This window comes from Callospermophilus lateralis, unplaced genomic scaffold, assembly GCF_048772815.1.
Source record: "Callospermophilus lateralis isolate mCalLat2 unplaced genomic scaffold, mCalLat2.hap1 Scaffold_181, whole genome shotgun sequence".
In the NCBI taxonomy this organism is placed as follows: domain Eukaryota; kingdom Metazoa; phylum Chordata; class Mammalia; order Rodentia; family Sciuridae; genus Callospermophilus; species Callospermophilus lateralis.
The window spans coordinates 2,161,821-2,185,323 of record NW_027512846.1 but is presented as its reverse complement, the minus strand read 5'-3'; the positions used below and the strand labels follow the sequence as shown (position 1 = coordinate 2,185,323).

Sequence of the window (23,503 nt, the reverse complement as noted above, 5' to 3'; positions counted from 1 at the left end):
ACTCCCACTGCTTGCCTGTCCTCAAGCTTGTCTCTTTTGTCTAAAGAAAACACAGAGACCAAGCTAGAATTTCATAGGACCAAGCAAATGGGGAAAGGGCCGAGAAAGGAGTGCAGGTTTGGGGTTTGGGGAGGGAATACTGAGAAGATAGCTCTGGCTGTCTCCCTATTCATTCGTACCTACTCCCTTTCTTGCAGTTTTGGAGAGAATACAGGTATGGGGGGAAGGCTGCAAAAGGGGTGGGGGGAGGCTTTCTTTTTGCCCCAGTGGTATATGAAGAGCCAAAATGGGCAGCAGGACAGAAGCTGACTCTCTTGCCTAGCTGACTCACAGTTTTTATTATTTGATTGCTTGTTTTCTTTTGGCTGACTATACCTACCCTCAATTTTGCCTAAACACACACACTGGCTCATTAATTTAGAGGCATATGCTGAATACCCACCAGTGACAAGAGTAAGATGTGACCCCGTGCTCATTGTTCACAGACCTAGAAAGGGAGATGGACACTTAAAGAGTTAGTAAAAAAGATGAAAAGTGCCAAAACAAGTAGGACTGTCTGTGAATGTATTAATCATACCTTTATATTCTGCTTTTTGTTGTTATTGTTGTAGTTTTTAAATAAGGGACTGCTTCTTTGGGGTTATCCATTTCCTAAAGACAATAAAAAACTGCCTAAGGCACACCTCTTATATGCATACCAACCACTGGGGGTGGGGGCTATACTTCTAACCTCTTCTTTTAGCAAGCTCTTAATGTTCCCTTTACCTAATTGCCCCAGGGCCAGGTACCAGATTGCAAGAGACATTCCTAAATGCTGCAGCCTGTTGGAGTTAGCCAAACCAAACAATTCAAAACTTATGCTCCTTTACCCAGTCCTTCCCTTAAAAACCACAATAAAGGCTCTGACCTTGTTTTCTGACTGACCTGGTATTTCCCTGTGTGCTCCCCATTCACAGCCTGCAGTGCCTTCTCTTTGTAGGGATCAGTAGTATAAGTCCCTTCTTCCTTCATGACAGTACTTTCTTTGTCTATGTGACTTAACACACATTTCAAACAATCCTGGGATTGGGTATGATGGTGCATACCAGTAATCCCAGCAGTTCAGTAGGCTGAGACAGGAAGATAACAAGTTCAAAGCCACCTCAGCAATTTAGCAAGGCCCTGTCTCAAAATGAAAAATAAAAAAAAAGGCTGGGGATGTATGATATACTCAATGATTAAGTGCCTTTGGGCTCAATCCATGGTGTCCAAACAACCAAGGGAAAAAAAAAAAACAACCACCACCATTTCTGGTTACACTTAAAACAGTGAATACCTATATCTCCCCTACTATTTTGTTTAGTATAAACAAACATAACTAGATAAGAGTTTGTTCCCCACATGGGTTCTGTTTCATCATTCTCAGAGCAAAGAGTCTACTTATTTGTTTATGAAGTACCTTAGTATTCCTGGGATGCTAAAATAAAAAATAACAAATTTATTCCTCACAGTTCTGGGGACTGGAAAATGTAAGGTCATGGTACCAGCTTTCCTGATTCATAAATAACTTCCTGCTGTGTCCTCACTTACTGAAAGGGGCAGATAAGCCCCCTTGGCTTATTTTGAAGAACACTATCCCATTTTTAAAGATAGTAATCTCTGGCAATAGGCATGCACTGTATACAGGAATATAGGGCTCTGCCCTCATGACTTCATCATCTCCCATAGGTCCCACTTCCTGATGCCATCCCCTTGGAGGCTTAGAAATTCAACATATGAATTTGGGGGTTGGAAGCAGGAATACAAACATTCAGACCATAGCAAGAATTTTTGTTTAAGAAACTGGGTGGGGGCCTGGGGCTGAAGCTCAGTGGTAGAGCGCTTGCCTCACCCGTGTGAGGCACTGGATTTGATCCTCAGCACCACATTAAAAAATAAATTCATAAACAAAAATATTGTCTCCATCAACAACTAAAAGAAAGAAAGAAAGAAAGAGGGGCTGTGGATGTGGCTCAAGTGGTAGCGTGCTCACCTGGCATGCTCGGTGTTCTGGGTTCCATCCTCAGCACCACATGCAAATTAAAGATGTTGTGTCCGCTCAAAAAAAAAACTATAAAATAAATATCAAAAAATTCTCTCTCTCTCTCTCTCTCTCTCTCTCTCTCTCTCTCTCTCTCTCTTTAAAAAAAGAAAGAAAGAAACTGGGTGGGATTTGGAGGCGGTTGCTGGGGAATTTTGAGGAATTAGGAATATCCTATATGTAATGAATTCTTAGTAAGTTTCAAACAAAAACCAGGTAGTCTGACATCTTCTGAATATGAAAGAAAACTATCCATTTCTTGAACTTCAATTGCCAGGCTCCTCTGTGTTTGCAAAGTATCTTTGTAGCTAATCTGACATTACTCACATTACTGATAATAGTTGAGAGATGCTATAAGACTCACTTGGCTTGAAATACCTTGGCCAATAACCTGGGTTTCCTCCTACTCTATTTGGTATAAATTGCCTAGTTATAGCCTCTATCAAAGGGTAATTTAAGTTATCTGGCAGGGGAGAAATGTCTCTCTTTGATGATTTGCAGCTGTTGAAGATTTCTAGTAACTAGCTTGACATAGAAATGTGGGGATGTTTCTCAAGAAATATCAGCTTAGAGGGCTGGGGTTGTGGCTCAGTGGTAAAGTGCTCGCCTAGCATGCAGAAGGCACTGGGTTCCATCTTCAGCACCACATAAGTGTAAAATGAAGATATTGTGTCCACCTAAAACTAAGAAATAATCATTTTTTTTAAAAAAGAAATATCAGCTTAGGGTTTAATTCTGCTAATTCTGGGTATTCTTAGATGACCCCTAAAGCTCAAGTGTTGAAGAGTTGGTCCCCAATGCAGCAGTGTTCAAAGATGGGGGTCTTAGAGAACAGATTAAATCACAAGGACTCGGACTTCAACAATGCATTCATTCATTTATGGTTCAGAGTTTACTGGGTTTTGAGTGAGAGGCTTTGTTATAAAAGCAAATTCTCCTTTGCTTCCTAGGCACCACGAGGTCAATAGCTTTGGTCTACCACATGCTCCCTCAGTGATGTTCTGCCTCACTATAGGCCTAAAAGCAACAGAATCAGCTAATCATAGAATGAAACCTCTGAAACTATAACCCAAATATAAATATTTTCTCTTTTCTAGTTGTATATCTTAAGTATTTTGTCAGTGACACAAAGCTGATCAACAAACTGAATTCCAATCTTTTCCTTGGACATATTACCACAAATCAGTTTGGATAATCACTTTGGCAGACACTGAGACTGACTGGGGCAGGATAGGTGTTCAATAAAATTTATTGCATATTCAGTTGAATGAATGGAAGCTTTACTGCATCAGTTCCAGCTGTGATTTGCATAGAACAGGGTCCAACTCTAGTTATACAAAGCAAATAGAGAAATTCCTGGAAGGGTATCAGGAGTTCATAGAATTAAGGCAGTTATCTGGATTGTGGCAGATTGCAGAATCAAGGCAGTTCCAGGGAGCTGGCACAAATCCACAGGTTCATGAATAATCTGTCCCTAGAATTGCCATTAGCCCCACCTCCAGCATCCCTTCTGATCCAGGATTCAAATTCCTGGGACTTCAATGGTCTAAATTACCTGTTTGAAATAATTAACCCAAAGGAGATAAAAGAAGGGTCTTCAACTCCCAAGATGGGAGGCGGCAATGGAAGACACATACTAAGAATTGTTCCAATAAAGCCTTCACACAATAAGAAAAATTTCAAAAAAGAATATGGTAGTAATAGAAGAGGGGAATTAGATATTGCACTGTGAAGAAAGACAAATGTCATTCACATTGATACTAAAAGAGAGATGGGCTGCATGGGGCGGGGGCGGCGGTTACTGGTAAAGTAGGAAATATAAGGGTGAAGTTTCAGAAGAAGAAAAAAGTGACCATCACAGTCCTCATGTAGCTGGCCAGACAGCTACAAGAACCTGGACAATGGGGTACAGAAAATAAGTATTTCATGGAGTTCCCAGGCTAACATAGGAGCTGAACAAATATTTGTTCATTGAATTCACAAGAAAATGGAAACCTAAAACATGCTATTTAGATACAAGGAACTGAGTTTCCTTCTGTTAGCTCAGTGGGGAATGTGTCCCCATAGACAGTGACTAACCTTAGAACCAGTTGAGACTTCCCATTTACTCTTAGGCCCTTATCAAAGATACTGGGTTATCTTTTGCCTTCTGTGTCAGAAGTATGGGGTCTCCATGAAGTTAGTCTTGGGCTTTCCCAGACTTCATCTACACTGGAATGACTGCTTGCATGCTCCCAAGAGACATGCTTCTCTTTCTGGATTTTCAGATAAAGAATCAACCCTTAACCAGGTGAATGAGAAGTAAAACTCTATTTATACATGTTGTGTCAAAATGCATTCTACTGTCATGTAGAATAGAACAATTAAAAAAAAAAGAATCAGCCCTTAATTCCTGGCAATTATTTATCTCTTTTTCTATAAGAATCTCTTTTCTAGCCAATCGCAGTGGTGCACAGCCAGTAATCCCAGTGGCTCGGGAGTCTGAGACAGGAGGATCGTGAGTTGAAAGCCAACCTCAGCAATGGCGAGGTGCTAAGCAACTCGTGAGACCCTGTGTCTAAAGAAAATACAAAAAAGGGCTGGGAATGTGACTCTGCGGTCAAGTGCCCTGAGTTCAATCCACAGACCCCCTCAAAAAAAGAATCTTCTCTGCTGCACGCTGCCCAGTCATCTGGCCCAGCTGACGGTGACCTGTGGACTCTCTGACAGAAGAGTCACCTGGCCCTCAAATGCACCATGTCTTGTTCCTCCAGTGTTGACACTATGAAGAAGGTGGTTCAGCAGCTCTGGCTGGAGGCCAGACTCAACCACATGAAGGTTTCCCAGGCAGTTGCTGACTTGAAAAAATTTTGTCTGCAGAATGCTCACCATGATCCCCTACTGACTGGAGTATCTTCATGTACAAGTTCCTTCAGACCCCAGAAAGTCTATTCCTTTTTGTAGTCATCTTTCTGAGGTTTCCCAAACCCACTGCTCAAGAACGAGTGAATATTCAAGAGAGCTTAATTTGAAGCCTGTACAAAAAATTTCCCTGTAACACATGTACCAAAATACAATCTTCTACTTTTGTCAATCCTTAACATCTACCTCTCTGAATTTTCATGAATTTCTATTTCACAATGGTAATTATTTTATATACACTGGCAGCAACATACAATAAAATATTAATTTATTTTTTAGTACCGGGGATTGAACCCAAGGGCATTCAACCACTGAGCCACATCCCCAGCCCTATTTTGTGTTTTTATTTAGAGACAGGATCTCACTGAGTTGTTTAGTGCCTTGCTTTTGCTGAGGCTGGCTTTGAACTCTCGTTCTCCTGTCTCAGTCTCCCCGGCTGCTAGGATTACAGGCACGTGCCAAGACACCTGGCTCAAAATACTTGGTATTAAAAAGAAAACAAAAAAAACTTTCTTCTTCCTCTTGCAGAGAAGCCACATAACCCAGATATTGAATCCTGGTGTACTATAAATCTGAATTTCAATCTTAGGTCTTTCCCATATTTGCTGGTTGTCTCATCTTGTTGAATATGACCAGAGCCAGTTCATTACTCTGCAAAACTCCTGTCCTACAGGAATTTTGAGTGAAAATATACTTAAAGTTCCAGACACATAAAATAATGGATTTCTCATGATACCCAGCCATTAGGTCGTGTCCAAAAGATAGACCTATTAAAAATAATGCTCAAGGGCTGGGGATGTACCTCAGTGATAAATTGGTTGCTTGCATGAGGCCCTGGGTTCAATTCCCAGCATTTAAAACAAAAGAAAAGTTCAAGATACCACCTCCCCTCACTCCAAAAGAATATGTTAGACAGGTGTGGTGGCACCTGTGATCCCAGTGGCTTTGGAGGATGAGGCAGGAGAACTGTGGGTTCAAAGCCAGCCTTAGCAACTTAGTGAGGCCTTAAGAAACTCAGTGAGACTCTATCTCTAAATAAAATACAAAAACATGCTGGGGATGTTGCTCACTCAGTGGCTAAGCACCCCTGGGTTCAATTCCCAGTACCAAAAAAAAAAAAAAAAAAGAATATGTTAGCTGGAACATGAGACTGATCAAATTATGTGCATGCAAGGATATGGTATAATGAATCCCAGTATTATGTAAAATTTTACTAATAAAAATAAATAAATAGATTGCAATTTTTTACTTGGGGGAAAAAAAGCAATGTATTTTCTTATCAACAACCCCAGAGTAAATCTGTAAATCAGATGGCTGGCATCATAAGTGTATCTGGTGGGTACAAATAATCATTTTCTAGAAACCCATTATTTTGTCAAAAAGCAACATTTCATTAGGTACTATCAGAGCTTGAATAAAATTTCCCAGTAAAATCTCTCCATTCTGGTCCAACGGTGTCATTCAGTGATGGAGCAATTGCCTAGCTCATGTGAGGCTCTGGGTTTGATCCACAGCACAGGGATCTCCCAAATCCTTTAAAGAAACAAGTGGTTCGGTACACAAAGATGTTTGTTAGATAGAAGGAAGGTCACCACAGTGTAAAGGTAACGTGTAAAGCTTGAAATTACTACAGAGAATTAAATAAATTATAATATAAATTATAATAATTTGTTATAGTTTTTTATGTAGCCGTTGTTAAGAGATTCTGCAGAAATATATTTACTCACAAGTGGCTTTCTGAGGTAGTAGCATGCAGTGAGAGTGGTCTGTCAGAGATTCCACCACGGGTATGGTCGGGCCAAAAGCACAGAAGGCAATGGTGCAGCCCATCACCCTCTTCTTCAGATGCTTGCAAAATAGGTGCCAATTTCACGGGTGGTTCTATGAGCAAATGAATATAATGATCAGAGCTGTATCATTGGTTTTGATGAGTACATGAGCATTGTATCAGATGATGAGAACAGATTTATTTTAAAACAGTCAAGAAAACAACTGGGTTGGATCATACTAAAAGAAGATAATATTGGGCTGGGTACAGTGGCGCCTGCCTGTAATCCCTGCAGCTTGGGAGGCTAAGACAGGAGGATCTCAGATTCAAAGCCAGCCTCAGTAAAATCAAGGTGCTAAGCAACTCAGTGAGACCCTGTCTCTAAAATAAAATACCAAATAGGTCTGGGTATATGGGCTCAGTGGTCAAGTGTCATGAGTTCAATCCCCAGTACCCCCCCACCCAGAAAAAGTGATAATATTATTCTGTCACAAAGTGCCTCCAACTAGAAATGATAACTGAAAGGCTGGGACTGTAGCTCAGTGGTAGAGCACCCGAATCACACATGTGAGGCACTGGGTTTGATCCTCAGTACCACATAAAAATAAATAAAGACATTGGGTCCAACTACAACTAAATATATATATATATATATATATATATATATATATATACATATATATATATATATATATATACATATATTTGGGGGAAACATTTTTTTCATATAGTTTTTGTTACCTTTTTGATATTATCAGATGACAAGGCTGTGGGGTTGATTTTATTTTAAAAAGTTCTGTGCCAGGACAGTGGCACATGCCTAAATTCAGGAGGCTGAGACAAGACTATCACAAGTTGAAGGCTAGCCTTAGCAACTTAATAAAAAGTAAAAAGAAATGATCATTGCATCCTTTTTGCCTTGATATTAGCCTCTTCAAGGACCCCATTTTTTGGTACAGGGGATTGAAATAGGGGCTTTCACATGCTAGGCAAGTGCTCTACTAACGAGCACCATACCCAGCCAATCCCCCTTGATTTTAGACAGGGTCCACCTGAGTTGCCCAAGCTGGCATCAAATTTGCCATCTTCCTGCCTCAGCCTTTTGCGTAGTGGGGATGAGGAGACATGTCCTGCAATGACTGGCTGAGACTAGATTTTTCAAAAAACTTTTTCTCAAGGATATCTCCTAAGAAGATACAGGAACAAAACTGTGTCCAGAAAAACAATTTAAAATGTATATTGAAGGCATGTCTCCCACATGAGCTTTTGGAGGACACACAATATCAAACCATGATACACTGGGTAGAGGATTATAGGCTGGTGGGTTTTCCTTTCAACACTTCAAAATTTCACTCAACTCTCTTTCTCTAGCACATTTTAGGAGAAGTCCACTAAGATTCTTATCTTGGCTCCTGTATGAGTAAGATGATTTCTTTAAATACCATCTCTTTGGCTTTGATTTTCAGCAATTTGAAAGATGGTAGGTGTAGATTTTGGGTATTTGCCTTGTTTGATGTTCTCAGAACTCCCTGTATCTATTACTTCATAAAAGTTTTCTGTCATTATTACTCAAAGTCTTTCCTCAACTCTCTTCTATTTTGCTTCTCCTCCTCCTATTCCAACTGCACGTGTGTTTATCTTTTGCAATTGCCCCGTTGTTCTTAAATTTTCTGTTTCAATTTTTCTTTTCTCTTTGCAATTTTGCCTGAGAAATTTCTTCTGACGTATCTGCAAGTTCACTAATATTCTCCCCAGTCATGTCCAGGGTACTAGTGAGCCCATCAAAGGTGTTAAGCATTCATCTTAGTCATTTTATCTCCAGTCTTTCCTTTTTTTTCTTGTTTACCATTTCCATCATCAGCTTACATTATCTATCTTTTCTTGAATATTCTTGTTCAGCTCTAACCCTCTATAACCCTTAGGATGTCAATCATAGTTGTTTCAAATCCCTGTCTGATAATTCCCACAGCCTCATCATTTGAGGGTCTCATTCGAATGCTTGCTTTATGTCCTTTCTTCTTGCTTTTTAGTATGTATACCTTATAATTATTTTTGATTGAAAGCTAGACAGTGTACTGAATAATAGGAACTGAGGTAAATAGGCCATTTATTTGGTGAGATTTTGTGCTCATCTGTCTAGAAGTTCAGTCATGTTTAGTGTTTTCTGTTGCCAAAGAGGCCAGAAATTTTCATATTCCTATAATGTGCTTATTTTCATTTCTTGCCCAGAAAGAATTTGTGTCATCAACTCTTTCATCTCTAATTCTCTAAAGTTGTGCGGAGGCTTTTTGGTATAGTGGCACAGTAGAGAGGAAGGAAGGATTCTGTGGTCTATGATTAGATCATGGTGTTGAGTGAGCCTGTATTGCTGGGGTGTGACTTTCACTGGTGTTTCCTACTTTTCCACCACCACTAGCCCCTTGCAGGAGATAAGAGCCTGGAGTAGGAGAAACGCCTTCCCCCCTTGAGGGACAAGGCTCTGGTGAAATCCTTGTACTTGGAGAGTAGGTTTCTGTTCTGGAGAATGGTTGCTCTTTTCACAATGGTTACCTCCATGTCCAGGATCACTATTCTCAAGGGACCTAAATGTGGTCTGCCCTCTGGGATTCACCAATCAGGGCTCCTTTCCATTATTGGCAGCACCCATCTCAGGCACTGATCCCATGCTCCAACTTCATTCCCTTTCTACTCAGCCCCCTGACTGCAACTCCTCCTGGAGTCACTTGCTTGGTGGTTGGTGGCAAGGACTCTGGAGCCAGATCTCATAAGTCCAAATCACAGCTCTACAACTGTCCAGCAGGGAGACCTTGGGTAGCACTTAGCACCTGGTCACTCAATTTCCCTATCTGTAAAACAAGGAATTGTGGGTTAATTCATGTAAACCACATAGAACAGTGGTTGTGCCACAAAGTGCCCTGTGTGCTGAAGACAGACCACGATATATGCTGATGTAGAAGGGGAAAAGGTACACTCATACACTGCTGGTGGGACTGCAAATTGGTGCCACCCAATCTGGAAAGCAGTATGGAGATTCCTTAGAAAACTTGGAATAGAACCACGATTTGACCCAGCTATCCCTCTCTTAGGTCTATACCTAAATGACTTAAAATCAGCATATTACAGGGACACAGTCACATCAATGTTTATAGCAGCTCAATTCACATTTGCTAAACTGTGGAAACAGCCTGGATGCCCGTCAATAGATGAATGGATAGAGAAACTGTGGTATATATACCTAATGGAATATTACTCAGCATTAAAAGAGAATAAAATTACGACATGTATTGAATGGAGTTAGAGAATATCATGCTAAATCAAGTAAGCCAATCCCAAAAATCCAAAGGCTGAATGTTCTCTCTGATAAGGAAAAATGGAGGAACTTTGATGGGGCAAAGGGGAGGCAGAGGTGAGGAGGGGGCATGGGGGTAGGAAAGATGGTGGAATGAGAGGGACATCATTACCCTAGGTACATGTATGAATGCATATATGGTGTGAACGCTACATCAGGTACAACCATAGAAATGTAAATTTGTGCTGCAGTTGTGTACAATGAATTAAAATGCATGGTGCTGTCATATATATCTAATGAAAAATACAAAACAAAAAGAGAAACCATAAAGCTAGCATGGTCTGCTCCAAAGCTCAATAGACCTGGTAGTTATGATTCTAGTACCACTGCTAACCTTTTTCCATGACCCAATGCATGTCATCCCTTCTTCTTGTGCTACAACAGAAATTGACATAAAACTTGGTGGTAGACTGTGACCCAAACATCACTTCATTCTCAGTAGAAACCCAACTGACCAAGAGAAATCTGAAAAAAAATATTCAACATTACTAATCACTAGAGAAATGCAATTAAAATCATAATGGGATACCCTCTCGCACCTATTAGAATGGTTATTATCAAAAAGACAAAAGAACCAGTGGCACATGCCTTAATCTCAGGAACTCAGGAGGCTGAGGCAGGAGGATTATAAATTCAAGGTAAACTGCAGCAACTCAGTGAGACCTGATCTCAAAATAAAAAGTAAAAAGGTCTCCAGATGGCTATCAGGGTTAAAGTCCCCCTGGGTTCAACCCCCATCATAAATAAAAGAAAAAGAAAGACAAAAGACTTTAAGTACTGGTCAGGATGTGGAGAAACTAGAATTCTTGTACTATGTTTGGGGGAATGTAAATTAGTTCAGTCATTATGGAAATTAGTATGGGAAGTTTCTTTAAAACTTAAAAATAGAGCTCAGTTGGGAGAGTGCTTGCCTTGTATGGACAAGGCCCTGGGTTCAATCCCCAGCACCAAAAAAAAAAAAACAAAAAACAAAAAACTACCCTATGGTCCAGCCAATCGGTGCATGAATGGATACAGAAAATGTGGTTTAGAAATATAAGGGGATACTCTTTAGTCTTTAAAAAAAAATATAAGGAAATTCTGTCATTTATGACAAATGAATGAGGCCAAAGGACGTTTTATTGAGGGAAATAGCCATGCACAGGGCAACAATCACATGATCTCCCCTACATGTGGAATCTATAAAAGTTGAACTCATAGAAACAGAGAACAGAATGGTGACTGCCAGGGGCCCAGGAGTGGCTGGGCTGTGGAGGGGGAAGATGCTGGTCCCAGGAGAACAAATTACACTTAGATGAGAGGGATGAGTTTAAGGGATCTATTGTGCAATATAATGACTACAGTTAATAATAACATACAACAGAATGAGTACAGTTGATAATGTTATCTACACTAAAAATGACTCAAAGAGTAGATTTTAAGGGTCCTCACCACAAATAAGAATATGAAGTAATGTATATGTTAAAAAGCTTGACTCAGACGTTCTTCAATGTAACATTTTTCAAATTATGTTATATGCCATAAATATGTACAAATTATTATTAGTATTGTTATTATCATCATCATCAGGGATTGAACCTAGGATTGTTTAACCATTGAGTCACATCCCCAGCTCATTTTATTTTTGAGAGAGAATTACATCATAAATCCCACCATGGAAGTGAGTAAACTGGGAAGATATTTAATTGGTAGATTTCTACCTCCTTCCCCAAACTGGAGCTCTGTTACAACAAAAAGGAAGAAGTGGAGCTAGGATGAGCAATGAGCACTGTTGACTCCAATTAGCACTGGGCCTGAAAGGGGGATGACCATCACCAAACTTCTCCCCATGCCATCTTCACATAATTTATGGCCTCTGTATTAGCCTGCTTTCTGTTGCTCTAACAAAATACCCGAGAACAGATAATTTATAAGGAGGTAAGTTTTATTTAACTCAGTATCCAAGATTTGGCAGCTCCTGCAAGTGATCTCTGGTGAGGGTGTTCACCAGATTGTGTGTCAGAAAACAGGGAGGGACCAATCTGGCTCTTTTGATAACAACTCCCTCTTACAGGAGCAAATGGGGGCCCATGAGAAGTCCATTACTCCCTTGACAGGGCATCTTGCAGAGTGACTGAGTTACCTCCCACTAGGCCCACCTCTTTCAGGTTCTACCACCTCATCACTGAGGACCAACCCTCCAGCCTTTGAACCTTTGGGACAAACCACATCATATCATCACAAGCTCCAACAAAGCTACCATCATAAGAGCAGGATGTCCCAGTCTACAACATGTGCGTATGTGGGGGATGGGGAAGGTTGATCTCACAAGTCACTGGAAGCAGCCAGAGCCCCCATTCCAGAACCTCTGTGATGTCACTTCTGTTGTCATGGCAGTCTGTGTGCCAACCCAGAAGAGTTCGTTGGTGGCTTCAGTCTGTGAGACTTGGTGGTCTAGCTATGGCCTCTTCACAGAGTATCACGCCCCCAAATGAACCTCCGATGGAATCCTCATGGCTGAAACCAAGCCTGTTTCCAGCTTTTAATGCAATGCTTCTTATTACAATAAGTGGCATCTTCTTCGCCTTTCCGTGAGTCTCCCATGGAAGGTGTCAGTGTCTTAGACACAGAAGAGAAAATAGACAAGGACAGTACAGAGGCAGGGAGGGAAGTGGAGAGAGAGGGTCAGCAGGGGAAGGAGGATATAGAGTTAGAGGGAACCCAATGTGAAAGCACAGAGGTCTGGAGTGCCTGACGCATTTAGGGAACTATGAGAGACTGCTAATGCTGGTGACATTTTGTGGAGTCTCCATGGTCTGTCTCTAACCTGGATATTTAGATCAGTCCTTAAGGCGAGTGAGTCCTACCTCAGGTGAACTAGGCCTTGTGGGGAGCTCTGGGTTTCCCCAGACTAGGACTGAGTCTGGCTCTGGTTTCAGGTGCCGGTGGTTGGCTCAGAATGGGCAGTGGGAATTTGCCGTGGTTTCGGGCCTATTCTTTATACTGTCCTTCAGCAGCCTCATTTTCCTCAACGGGTCAGACCCAGGCATTTTGCACAAAGGTAAGGCCTCAGACCCCTGGAGAAGGAGGTGGTATCCCAAGGGCTGATGCCTATAGGGGTGATTTCAAACATGCTAACCCCCCTCAACCCCACCCCCCGCCCCCGTGGCCTCAGGAGCCCTTCCCTCCATGTCATCATTACTTGGGCCCTGGCACTTCATTTCCCAAGCCACTGAAGTGCGAAAAAACAGAATCCTGGAGGTGTTCCAGCTGCTTTCGAAGTAAGGACTGGGCAGGCTGGCAAGAGAGGCCAGCAGGCCCTTCCAAACCACGCAGTTCACTCCTCCTCCTTCCCATTTTACACACGACTTCAAGCACTGATCACTATTCCAAAAGGGGAGAGCTCTGTATAGAGCTCCTGTGGCTGGACAGCCCTTTCTCTCTGACTGCCGCCCATCTGAGTGGTCAGCTTGCTCAACAGGGACCGGGATTCCCCTGCCCTCCTCCTCCCCACCCTTCTTGTTGCCCAATGATGCCATGGGGCGGCCCCAAGCAGTAGAGTGGTGGAAGGGCCTCCTGCCACTGCCCAAATCTCTTCCCCTGCCAGGCTCCTTAGAAGAGGACCCCAACATTCAATACATAGCACGAGTGAACAACACGGCCTTTCGCCTGCAGTGGTGCTCGAAGTGTTCTTTCCATCGTCCACCCCGGACCCACCACTGTCCCTTCTGTAATATCTGTGTGGAGGTAAGTTCTCCTCCTTCCTGTCCACTCACCAACCCATCCCAGGGCACCTGGCCAGGACCAGGAACCTCACATCATATGTGGTCCAGGGGTGGGTATGAGATCATCTTCCCACACTGCTACAAGTGGCTCTCAGCCACTCTTGGTCACTTATATATGTTATTGCCTCCAGTTCTGCACTTGTCCTGAGACGCTGGCCTTGCTTGCACAGGTGCTGACATGCAAAGGGCACCATCTGTGCTGAGCCTGGTGGAGTCAAGGGGAGGAAAGGCAGTGACTGTCCCACTAGCTTGCTGATACTAGATACCCATAACTTTAGGCCGGCTGCTGCCCTGTTCTGGGTATTGTTGCCTGTCCACCTCTGGGTGTCCAATTGAGGGTTTCCTGGGTTCCGAGTGCTCTTCTCTCATGTGCACACCTTGCACGGGTTTCCAAGTACAGAAGGCTGGCTGGGCTAGAAATTCTTCTCATCCTTACCCAGTATCTGAAAAAATACAGCTTCACAGCTTTTCTGTATCCTGCTCAAAGTGACACCAGGCAGGTCTTGTCTGTAAAGACCTCACTCATGACAAACGACCTGATGAGCCATGGCGTCCTAACTGTGCTCTATCCATGGACGTGCTGGTTTCACCCTGGAGATGGGAGCTCACGTGCAGGGCCAAGAGCAGGAGTTCTAGGGGCTGGGTTGAGGGGGGGCCTCAAGATTTGGGGGTATTGGGCTAAGCCAAATAGACCCTCAAGGTCTGCCTTCTCTCCCCTAGGACTTTGACCACCACTGCCTGTGGGTAAACAATTGTGTAGGTCAAAGAAATTTCCACGTATTCGTGCTGCTGCTGGTGTCCCTGTGCCTTTATCTGGTTGTTCTTCTGGCTACCAGTGTGCTTTTTCTCATTCGTACAAGACACATGCCCTTGTCGCTGGACTCAGCCATGGCATATCCACCCAGTCCCAAGGGCCCACACTGGGAAGAGAATGGGTTGTGGGGAGGGACGGACAGCCAAGGGGCAGGACAGCCAAGAGGTGGGGTTAACCGAGGGAGGGCTGATGTTGTGGGCAGGGCTAAAGGGAGAAGCTACTTGGGAGGACCTATGAAGGACAGATTGAAGGCGAGTGGGGTCAGGGAGATGGGCGTGGTAGGATGGACTATGGAGTTAAGAATCTAGGGAGGCCAAGAAGTGGGGTAATGAAGGTTGAAAAGGGTCAAGTGGGAGGCCAGCATGGTGGGGTGAGGTTTCTCTTGGGTGTGCTGGATTAATTGTCCAGTCCAGGGAGGCAAAAGTGGGTGGGCGGGGCCAGCCAGGGCGGGGCTAATGAGGGCTGTCGGTCGTTGGGCGGGGCCAGGAGAGAACAGTTTGTCTGTTCTTCTTAGCTTGTGTATGCACAGCATCGCAGTAGCTGTACCCGTCTTGGTACTCCTGCTGCCTGTCATTCTGCTCCTGATGATACAGGCTGTGTCGGTGAGCAAGGTAAGCGAGTACTGCAATACCGGACGGTGCGGAGGCATCTTGCATCTTTGGGAATCCGGCACTTTCGGCTGATCTTCACTGCCCTTGGTCCTGATGGTGCCTCATGAGTCCTTCCAGACCCACCCCTTAAGATGCAGCTCAGATCTTTCCTCCCCCTGGAGCTCAGTGGTCATTCTTCCTCGTGGGTGCATTGCATGGAGAGCCTGTTATTTGAGGGATGGGTGCATCCTGCGCTTGTGTTGATAAGAACCCTGCGATCAGAATAACACCAGCAGACACCTAGGGAAACGCTTGAGACGGGGGTCGGTCCTGAGTGGTGTAGCAGCCTGCAAGAAACTGAGTTTGGCGAGGCCAGCATTGTAGAGGAGGACGTGCCACTCTTCCTGTCCTAGGTGTGATTTTGCAAAGGTGGAAGACAGGAGGGTGTTGTCTGTGAGAGGCACACCTTTGCAAAAAGGCAGAGAAACCCGAATGTAGGATGTTAAGGAAATGAGGAAGGAACGATTCTAAATCAAACCCAAGGTGCCAGATAATTTATAAGGAGGAGTCAAGATTAAAAAGCCCCTAAAAGTTGAGCGTGAAATTTAGTTTTGATGAAGTGGAAACCTGGGAGGCATGGTGGGATTTAAAAAAAAAAAACAACAAAAACTCATTTATTGAGGAATAAATTAAAACTGCCAAATTCACCCTTTTAGTCTAGGATACGGGATTTTGACAACTGGATACTGTCCTGCATTCTCCAGCATGATCAAGTTTAGGCAGTTTCTTTACTCCAGAATATCCTTTCATTCACCTGTTGTTGTCAGTCTCTCTCCCTATGTCCTTCTGGTTTTTCTTTTTTTCCAGGATCACATGTAAATGGAGTCATTGCCTTCTTTTCTCTGGCTTTATTTATTTAGGACAATGTATTTGAGATTCATCCATGTTGTCGCTCATATCAGTATTTTATTTCTTTTATTGCTGTGTAGAAGCGCATGGATGCCCTATAGATTGTTTATACATTCATCAAACGAAGGATTTTTTACATTATGTCTAGTTTTTGCCAGTATTTTTGTTTGTTTTATTTTGTTTGTTTCATACTAGAAATTGAACCGGGGGGTGTTTAATCACTGAGGCACATTCCTAGCACCCCTCAAATTATGTATAATTTTTTTTTTTTAATTTTGAGACAGGGTCTCACTAAGTTGCCTAGCGCATCACTAAGTTGCTGAGGCTGACTTTGAACATGCCATCCTCTTGCTTCAGGCTCCCACGCCTCTGGGATTATAGGTGTGGTCCACTATGCCTAGCTAGTTTGGGGTAGTTATAAATAAAGCTGCCCCAAACATTGATGCACAGGCATGTGAACATAAGTTTTCATTTTTGTTGAATAAATTCTTAAGGGTGGCATTGCTGAGTCATAAGGTAAACACGTGTGGAACTTTGTAGGAAATTGCCAAATTTGTCTTCCAAAACAACTGTAAGGTTTCTAAATTCTACCAGCAATGTTGGGAACTCCAGTTGCTTCACATCCTCACCAACATTTCACACTTTTTTTTTTTCAAATATATTTTAGGTATCAGTTGACCTTTTATTTATTTATATGCAGTGCTAAGAATCGAATTCAGTGCCTCACAGAAACTAGGCAAGCATTGTACCACTGAGCCACAACCCCAGCCCCTCACACTGTCCTTTGTTATTTTGTTTTGTCTTTTAATCAAACCTGTCTTATTAAATGAGTCGTAGTATTTCATTAAGGTTCCAGGTTGTGTTTTCCTAATGAGTAATGATGTTGAGCCTATTTTCATGTCTGTTTGGCCTTCATTAGGTCTTTGGTAAAATGTTTACTCCTGGCAGGGCACAGTGGCACACACCTGTAATCCCAGCAGCTTGGGAGGCTGAGACAGGTGGATTCCGAGATCAAAGCCAGCCTCAGCAAAGCGAGGCACTAAGCAACTCTGTGAGAACCTGTCTCTAATAAAATACAAAAAAAAATGGACTGGGGATGTGGCTCCGTGGTTGAGTGTCCCTATATTCAATCCGTGGTACCCACTCCCCCCAAAAGCGTTTACTCCAATCTTTTGCCCATTTGAAAAAACGGTTGTTTTCTTATTGAGTTTTAAGAGTTTTCTACATCAGATTCAGATCTAGGTTTTGCACATCTCTTCTTGCAATCTGTGACTTGTCATTCCATTTTCTTCATAGCATCTTCCCAAGAGCAGGAGTCCTTAGTGTTGTTTTTCTAGGACTAGGGGTTGAATCAGGGGTGCTCAACCACTGAGTTCTCCCTCAGCATTTTGTGGCTGTTGTACATTCTACATAGAAAATTGTCATCTGTGAAGAACAGTTTCATTACCTTCTTTCCAATCTGTGTATCTTTATTGCTTTTTCTTTTTAGTGTTGAATAGGAATGATAGGGGTGGGCATCTCTGCCCTGGGATTCCTTTAGTATGGCAATCTCTTGACTAAAGGCTCTTTCAGTAAGACTGGTGGGCAGCATCTGTGGGGGAGGGGACGCTGCAGACCCCGAGACAGTGAACAGACAGAGGAGCCTACCTGCTCATCACCTCCCATCCTTTTAGTCCCCAGCCCACCACTGCCATATCTGGTCCTCCTCCCACCTGAGACTCTGTGCTTGGCCCTTATTCATCAGCCCTGTGGTCTGCCTTTACTTTGAGCTTGACCTTTACTGCTTTGTGTACTGAAGGCCTTCAGCCCAGATTTTCCTGGGCCATGTGATTTTTGACTAGGAAACTATGATGGGGCCTCCCCACTGCCCCTGTCCTCCCAGATAGTGAAATTCAGTTAGGGCATAATTTTAGAAAAAAAAATGAGAGGTGGGGAAATGAAGTGGGAGTGGGGTGGTGACATTGTCTTTGGAGCAATTGAGCAGCACAAGGAAGAGTTTAAAAGGTATCTGAAAGGGGCTGTGGTTGTAGCTCAGTGGCAGAGAACTTGCCTAGCATGTGTGAGGCACTGAGTTTGATCCTCAGCACCCCATACAAATTAAAAAAAAATAATAAGGTCTATCAACAACTAAAAAATATTTTTTTTAAAAAGGGGGGTGTGTGGAAGGATGAGGTAAGAGGACAGGTGTGGCCAATGGAGACAGAACAAGGATCTTGCACAGGGAGGCACAGGATGATGAGGAGCCCTGAGAAGGCAGGAGAAAGGAGTGCAGTGTCAGCACTGTCTGCGGAGAGCTGCTCACAAGTGGGTCAAGGGAGGTCACTCTTCCTAGGAGCATAGGAAGGCAGGAGGCCCTGGGTCACTCTTGGGCTCCCCTGCCCTTAGAATCTTGCTCCAGGCCTGGGCTGAGCCCTGGCTAAGCTGACTGACTTAGGAGGAGTCACTGGGAGATGGCCTTGCGCAGTCCTGCTGATTCTGAGCTCCTCTTCCCATCCCCATCTCCCTCCAGGGCAAATCACTCCGGAACAACAACCCCTTCGACCAGGGCTGTGCCAACAACTGGTATTTGACCATTTGTATGCCAGTGGGACCCAAGTGAGTTGGTAAACTGAAGGCTCAAGTGGTGGATCTCTGGGGCTGGTGGGAGTGGGGTGAGATAAAGCTGGGTTTTCTTCTTTGGTCCCTGACCCCAGCTCCCAGGCCCTGTCACCCATTGTCCTTTCCTTTGGGGTTTTCTCCAGGGCACTCTGGGAGCCTCTGGGAACGTCCCTATTCATTGCCCTTCTAGGTTCTTGCCCTAAGAAATGGAGTAGAGGGGAAATGCAGCCTGGATGAGACTCCTGGCTGGGAACCCTGGGCTCTGTGCTTTCCAAGCTGAGGGTGAGGGTGGTCAGGGGGCCCAGGCCAAGGTGGGTAGTGACTCCCTGCATTTGGTCTATCACGCCCCAGGTACATGTCTGCAGCTACTTGGATGCAGCAGGCGGAAGGCACGGAGTGGGACCCTGAGCAAGGGGACCCAGTGCACACACGGTTCTCGCCACAATATTCCCGTCAACACCGTCCCACAGAGCTCCCTGGGCCCACATCTCCAACACATGGGCAGGGCCCCCCAGGGAGTGGCGAGGCTGCAGCTTTACAGGAGGTGAGGAATAGTGGGTGTGCATTGGGAGAAGGATGTCTGTGGGTCACACATGTGTTGGGGGAGGCTCCTGAGGTTGGGCTGGCCCTGAAGCTGAAGCACATGGAGCTGAAGGAACGGAAATATGAACCTGAGTGTGCGGGTTCCAGGTTTCAGAGTACTCCCAGGTGTTGCTGAATAGACAAAGAGAAAAGACTGCACCACTAATTTGCTAGTTGGCCTTGGCCAGTCCCTTACCTTTCTAGGCCTCAGTTTCCTCAGTTATTAATGAGGACTGAGACTAGTAATTTATGTTTTAAAGGAGATTCTTTTTTGGGGGGGAGGGGGACAGGGAATTGAACTCAGGGCACTCGACCCCTGACCCACATCCCCAGCCCTATTTTGTATTTTATTTAGAGACAGGTTCTCACTAAGTTACTTAGTGCCTCACTTTTGCTGAGGCTGGCTTTGAACTTGTGATCCTCCTGCCTCAGCCTCCCAGGCCACTAGAATTATAGTCATGTGCCACTGTGCCTGGCTCTTCATTTTTTTTTTTATGGAAATTTGTACTTGAAATCCCATGTGAAATATATGAAGTGGAGCATTAGGAGTGCAGTAGGGTAGATAACCCATGGTGCCCACCAAGGGCCCTTGCATTACTTGGGGTACCAGCCCTCTCCTTTGTCCTGTCTCCTGGGGCCCAGAGCCATGACTGTGAACTGCAGGGTAGAAGCTAGAAAGAACACCCATGTATTGACTTATGTGTTTAGTTTTCCATCAGCCCGATGCCGCAGCAAAAAGCCCACAGAGAAGACTTGGCCTCCCATCCACGAGCCTCTCACTCACCCATTCACACTGCTGCATACCAGGACATCTGAACTTCATCTTTTGAGCCTCCATGTGGAGGCCTCTCGTAGCTGAGCCCTCAATCACTCCCCTATTGGGAGTGCTAAGACTTCCATTCCTGTTGTACATTTGTAAATAGTTTTTACTTCTTCCTATGGCTGCTCTGTCTGTTTGTTCTAGGTTTAGAGAAGCGGTGTTTCCTGGGGATGTAGGGAGGCTCTGAGGGGTTGGAACAAAGCCCTCTTGGAAGGGAAAGATCCTTGCTCTCTGAGAACCCAAGCTAGGGAACCAACATTGTCTAGCTCATTGACCTTGAGCAAGACACTTGTCATTTCTCTCATCCTTAAAATGTGGCAACAGTAATAATCACAGTGACTGACCTGGCTGGCTTCCTGGCAAGGGCTGGAGATGGGAGGAGAGAAAACCCCCAGCTAGCACTAGGGATGGAGCAAGCCCTGTCCTGCAGCATCCCTGTCTGACTACAGGGGGTGCCAGCTGCCCAGGAATTTGAAAACCAAGTCTGGCCCAGCCCTCTAGTGGGAGGTGAGCCAGCCTGAGTCAGTCTGGAGCCCCCTCCTGGGCGCCTCCTCCCCAGATGTGGGAGGGTGGGGGCATTCATCCTGCATCTCTCCTGCAACTGTGTCCCACCCTGGTCCCTTCCCCCTGGGGTGCATCAGGTGCTGGTTCTGGTCCTGTCCCTGGGGTAGACTCAGGAATTTTGAGTCTGCAGGCCCCAGAGTATTGGGCATGGGGCACATCAAACCGTGTGTCTGTTAGTCTCCAGAGTGTGATCTTGGGACTGGGAATAATATCACCTTCGTAGTAGGTTGTTGGAGGAGGAGGTGAGGTGTTTCATCTAGTGCACAGCAGGCAAGCAATGGATGCAGCTGGAATGATTTATGGTTATTTTCTCCTCTAGTTGGGCGACCCAACCATGTCAGAATTTCCAGAGTACTATTAGTGGTTGTGGGGCTCTCTGAATTTGTATCAAGGACCCCATATCATCTTGCCACATGAAGCATCAGGACAGACAAACTATACTGCTTCTTTCCATACTAGTATCTGGGTGAAACCATCTTGTGTGATAAAGGTGGAGGCAAAAGGATGTCACCCAAGGGGTCAGATGCATGTCCCTAGGGTGTGTGTGTGTGTGTGTGTGTGTGTGTGTGTGTGTGAGAGAGAGAGAGAGAGAGAGAGAGAGAGAGAGAGAGAGAGAGAGAGAGAGTATGCACATGTTTGGTATGAGCTCATCCTCGGGGGTGTGTTCGCCCAGCCCCTTATCCTTTCTGACCAACTTTAGGAGGTGGGTGACCTATGATGCAGGATGTGTCTCCAAGTCTCCAGACCACAAAGTCCCACGACAAGACTGCTCTTCCCTCTTCCTTTCCTCCTCAACCTCTCCTGGGAAGCCCAGGCCCAGCCCCACCCGCCTGCCCTGGCTTGAACTCCAACACTTCTCATCCCCTTTCCCTGTCCCAATATCTATCTCCCTGGGCTCAAGTCCTTTTGGGGCTTAAGGCTTTTCTCAAATCTTATTCCTGCTCACTTCCTCTGTCTGGGAAGCCCAAGTTCATGGGCACATGGCAGAGAAAGAGGGGAGGAGTCCCTGTGCCCAGGTTTTAGTGCCTGTGAACCTGTGTGTGCAGTAGGGATGGCTCAACCCTGCTGACCAACAGGGGGAAAGGCCGAGTGGGGAAGCCAGAGGCTCCCAAGCTCATTCCCAAAGGACAGCCCTCCCAATAAACTGGATCTGAGTGAGGGAGGAGAGAGGTGGTCCAGGAGCCTGGGCCAAGGCCTGGATGTGCATCATGGAACTGCCTGGGTGGGGGAGTGCTGGAGGGAGTGCAGCTCCAAGCGGGGCCCAGAAGGCCAGGCCCCAGTCTCTGAGGAGTTCATGCTGCCTCCTCCAGCCCCGCTGGCTGTCCCCCTGCCATCCTGCCTATCCCCCTGCCATCCTGCCTGGTTCAGGTCTGCACTCATTGGCTCCCTGCCTTCAGGTATACAGGGCCTCACTCAGTCTCAGGCAAGGGCCTTTTAAGTCCTAAGCTAGATGTGACACATCTCCTTGACAATCTGGTCCTCAGTTTTCCCACTAGAAAAGGATGTAATTTCCCTCAGATTCTCAAAAGAGGACATGGCCTTTCCAAAGGCAAAGACTTCCTGCTCTGGGATGAAGGTTTTAGGTGTGTCCGCCCCCTGCCCCCAGCCTAGGATTTCTAGGATTTCCTTAAGAAAGACCCTTGGATCAGGCTCATTGCTTCTTGAGCATTAAGTGGGACATAGAACATTCCTTCCTTTGACGTCCTCCACCATACCCTCTACCCTAAGCCTTGGGCCAGTCTTGTGACTCCTTGCCAAGTTGAGAGGACCCAACTGGGCTGCACCCCCTTCCCTTTTTGCCCCCTTCTCATTTCTGCTGAATGTGCCCTTGATTCTCAGACATGCCCCACCCAATCCTTGGCCCATGGATAAGGCAAGGGGTGTTATAGGGGACCAGTTATGGGGCCCACTGTCCACCTACCCAGGAAACTCTGCCATCCCTGGGCCAGAGCCAAGAAATGGCCCCCACGCCTGCAGGGCTACCAGGTGCCCACAAGCTCCAAGAACCATAATGCCAGATTCGTGGGACCCCAATAGACCTCCGGGAGCCGAATCTGATGCAATCACACAAGAGTCTTTATTGCAGGCTCGCGCCTGGACTCTCAACCGTTTACAATACAGCGTTCCTGAGTAGTGAGTCCCAACCCTTAGTTAGTGAGAATTTATAGGTTTTGGGGGGATACACTATGCATCACAAGATCACACAGAAAATCATTTTATACCGCGGGAAAATCAAACAACAATTCTTAACATTGATGAGCACATTCACTGGCCAGAACAAGTTGGGTAAGGGTAGTGGGTGAATTCAAATGGTGGATATATTTGAACTGATTGGTTTAGGCCCGGAAGGGTTGCAAGAGTCTCTATGCCAAACTGCAGGGTTGCCTAATCATGTTATACATCACGGAAACTACTGGGAGGTCACCTGACATTTCAGATATTTTTCCTGTCTCCTGCTGATTGGTGGTTGCTAGGGGGTTGCTATGGGTCCTCACCTAGCTTAACTGAGTCAGGGTCACCTAGCACCACAGATCCCTTTTGTTAAACAACTCAGCAGGGTGGGTATGTGCCTAAGAACCTTCTGTGGGTTTTTCCAAGGACAAGAGTCATGCCCCCTCCCTCTGGACAGGCCTTGAGGTAGAAGCTGATTTCTCAAAAATGGAGTCACATCAGTTTCTCAGAACCTGGGATGGAGAGCCTAGCATCTCCAGACCTTTCCTCATGGGCCTCTTGGGAAGTCAGGGCATATAGGATGAGACTCAACCTAGTCACCCAGCTCTGCCGC

General features: G+C 45.1%; 1 protein-coding gene across 1 annotated transcript; it reads left to right on the top strand.

Annotated features, from left to right (window-relative positions):
- Positions 1-12,516: 12,516 nt before the first annotated feature.
- Positions 12,517-15,338, top strand: LOC143389324 (palmitoyltransferase ZDHHC19-like). Its single transcript, XM_077108164.1, has 5 exons — positions 12,517-12,647; positions 12,996-13,117; positions 13,664-13,803; positions 14,562-14,745; positions 15,196-15,338. The coding sequence occupies exons 1-5, from the start codon at positions 12,517-12,519 to the stop codon at positions 15,336-15,338; spliced, it is 720 nt and encodes a 239-aa protein (XP_076964279.1).
- Positions 15,339-23,503: the final 8,165 nt, after the last annotated feature.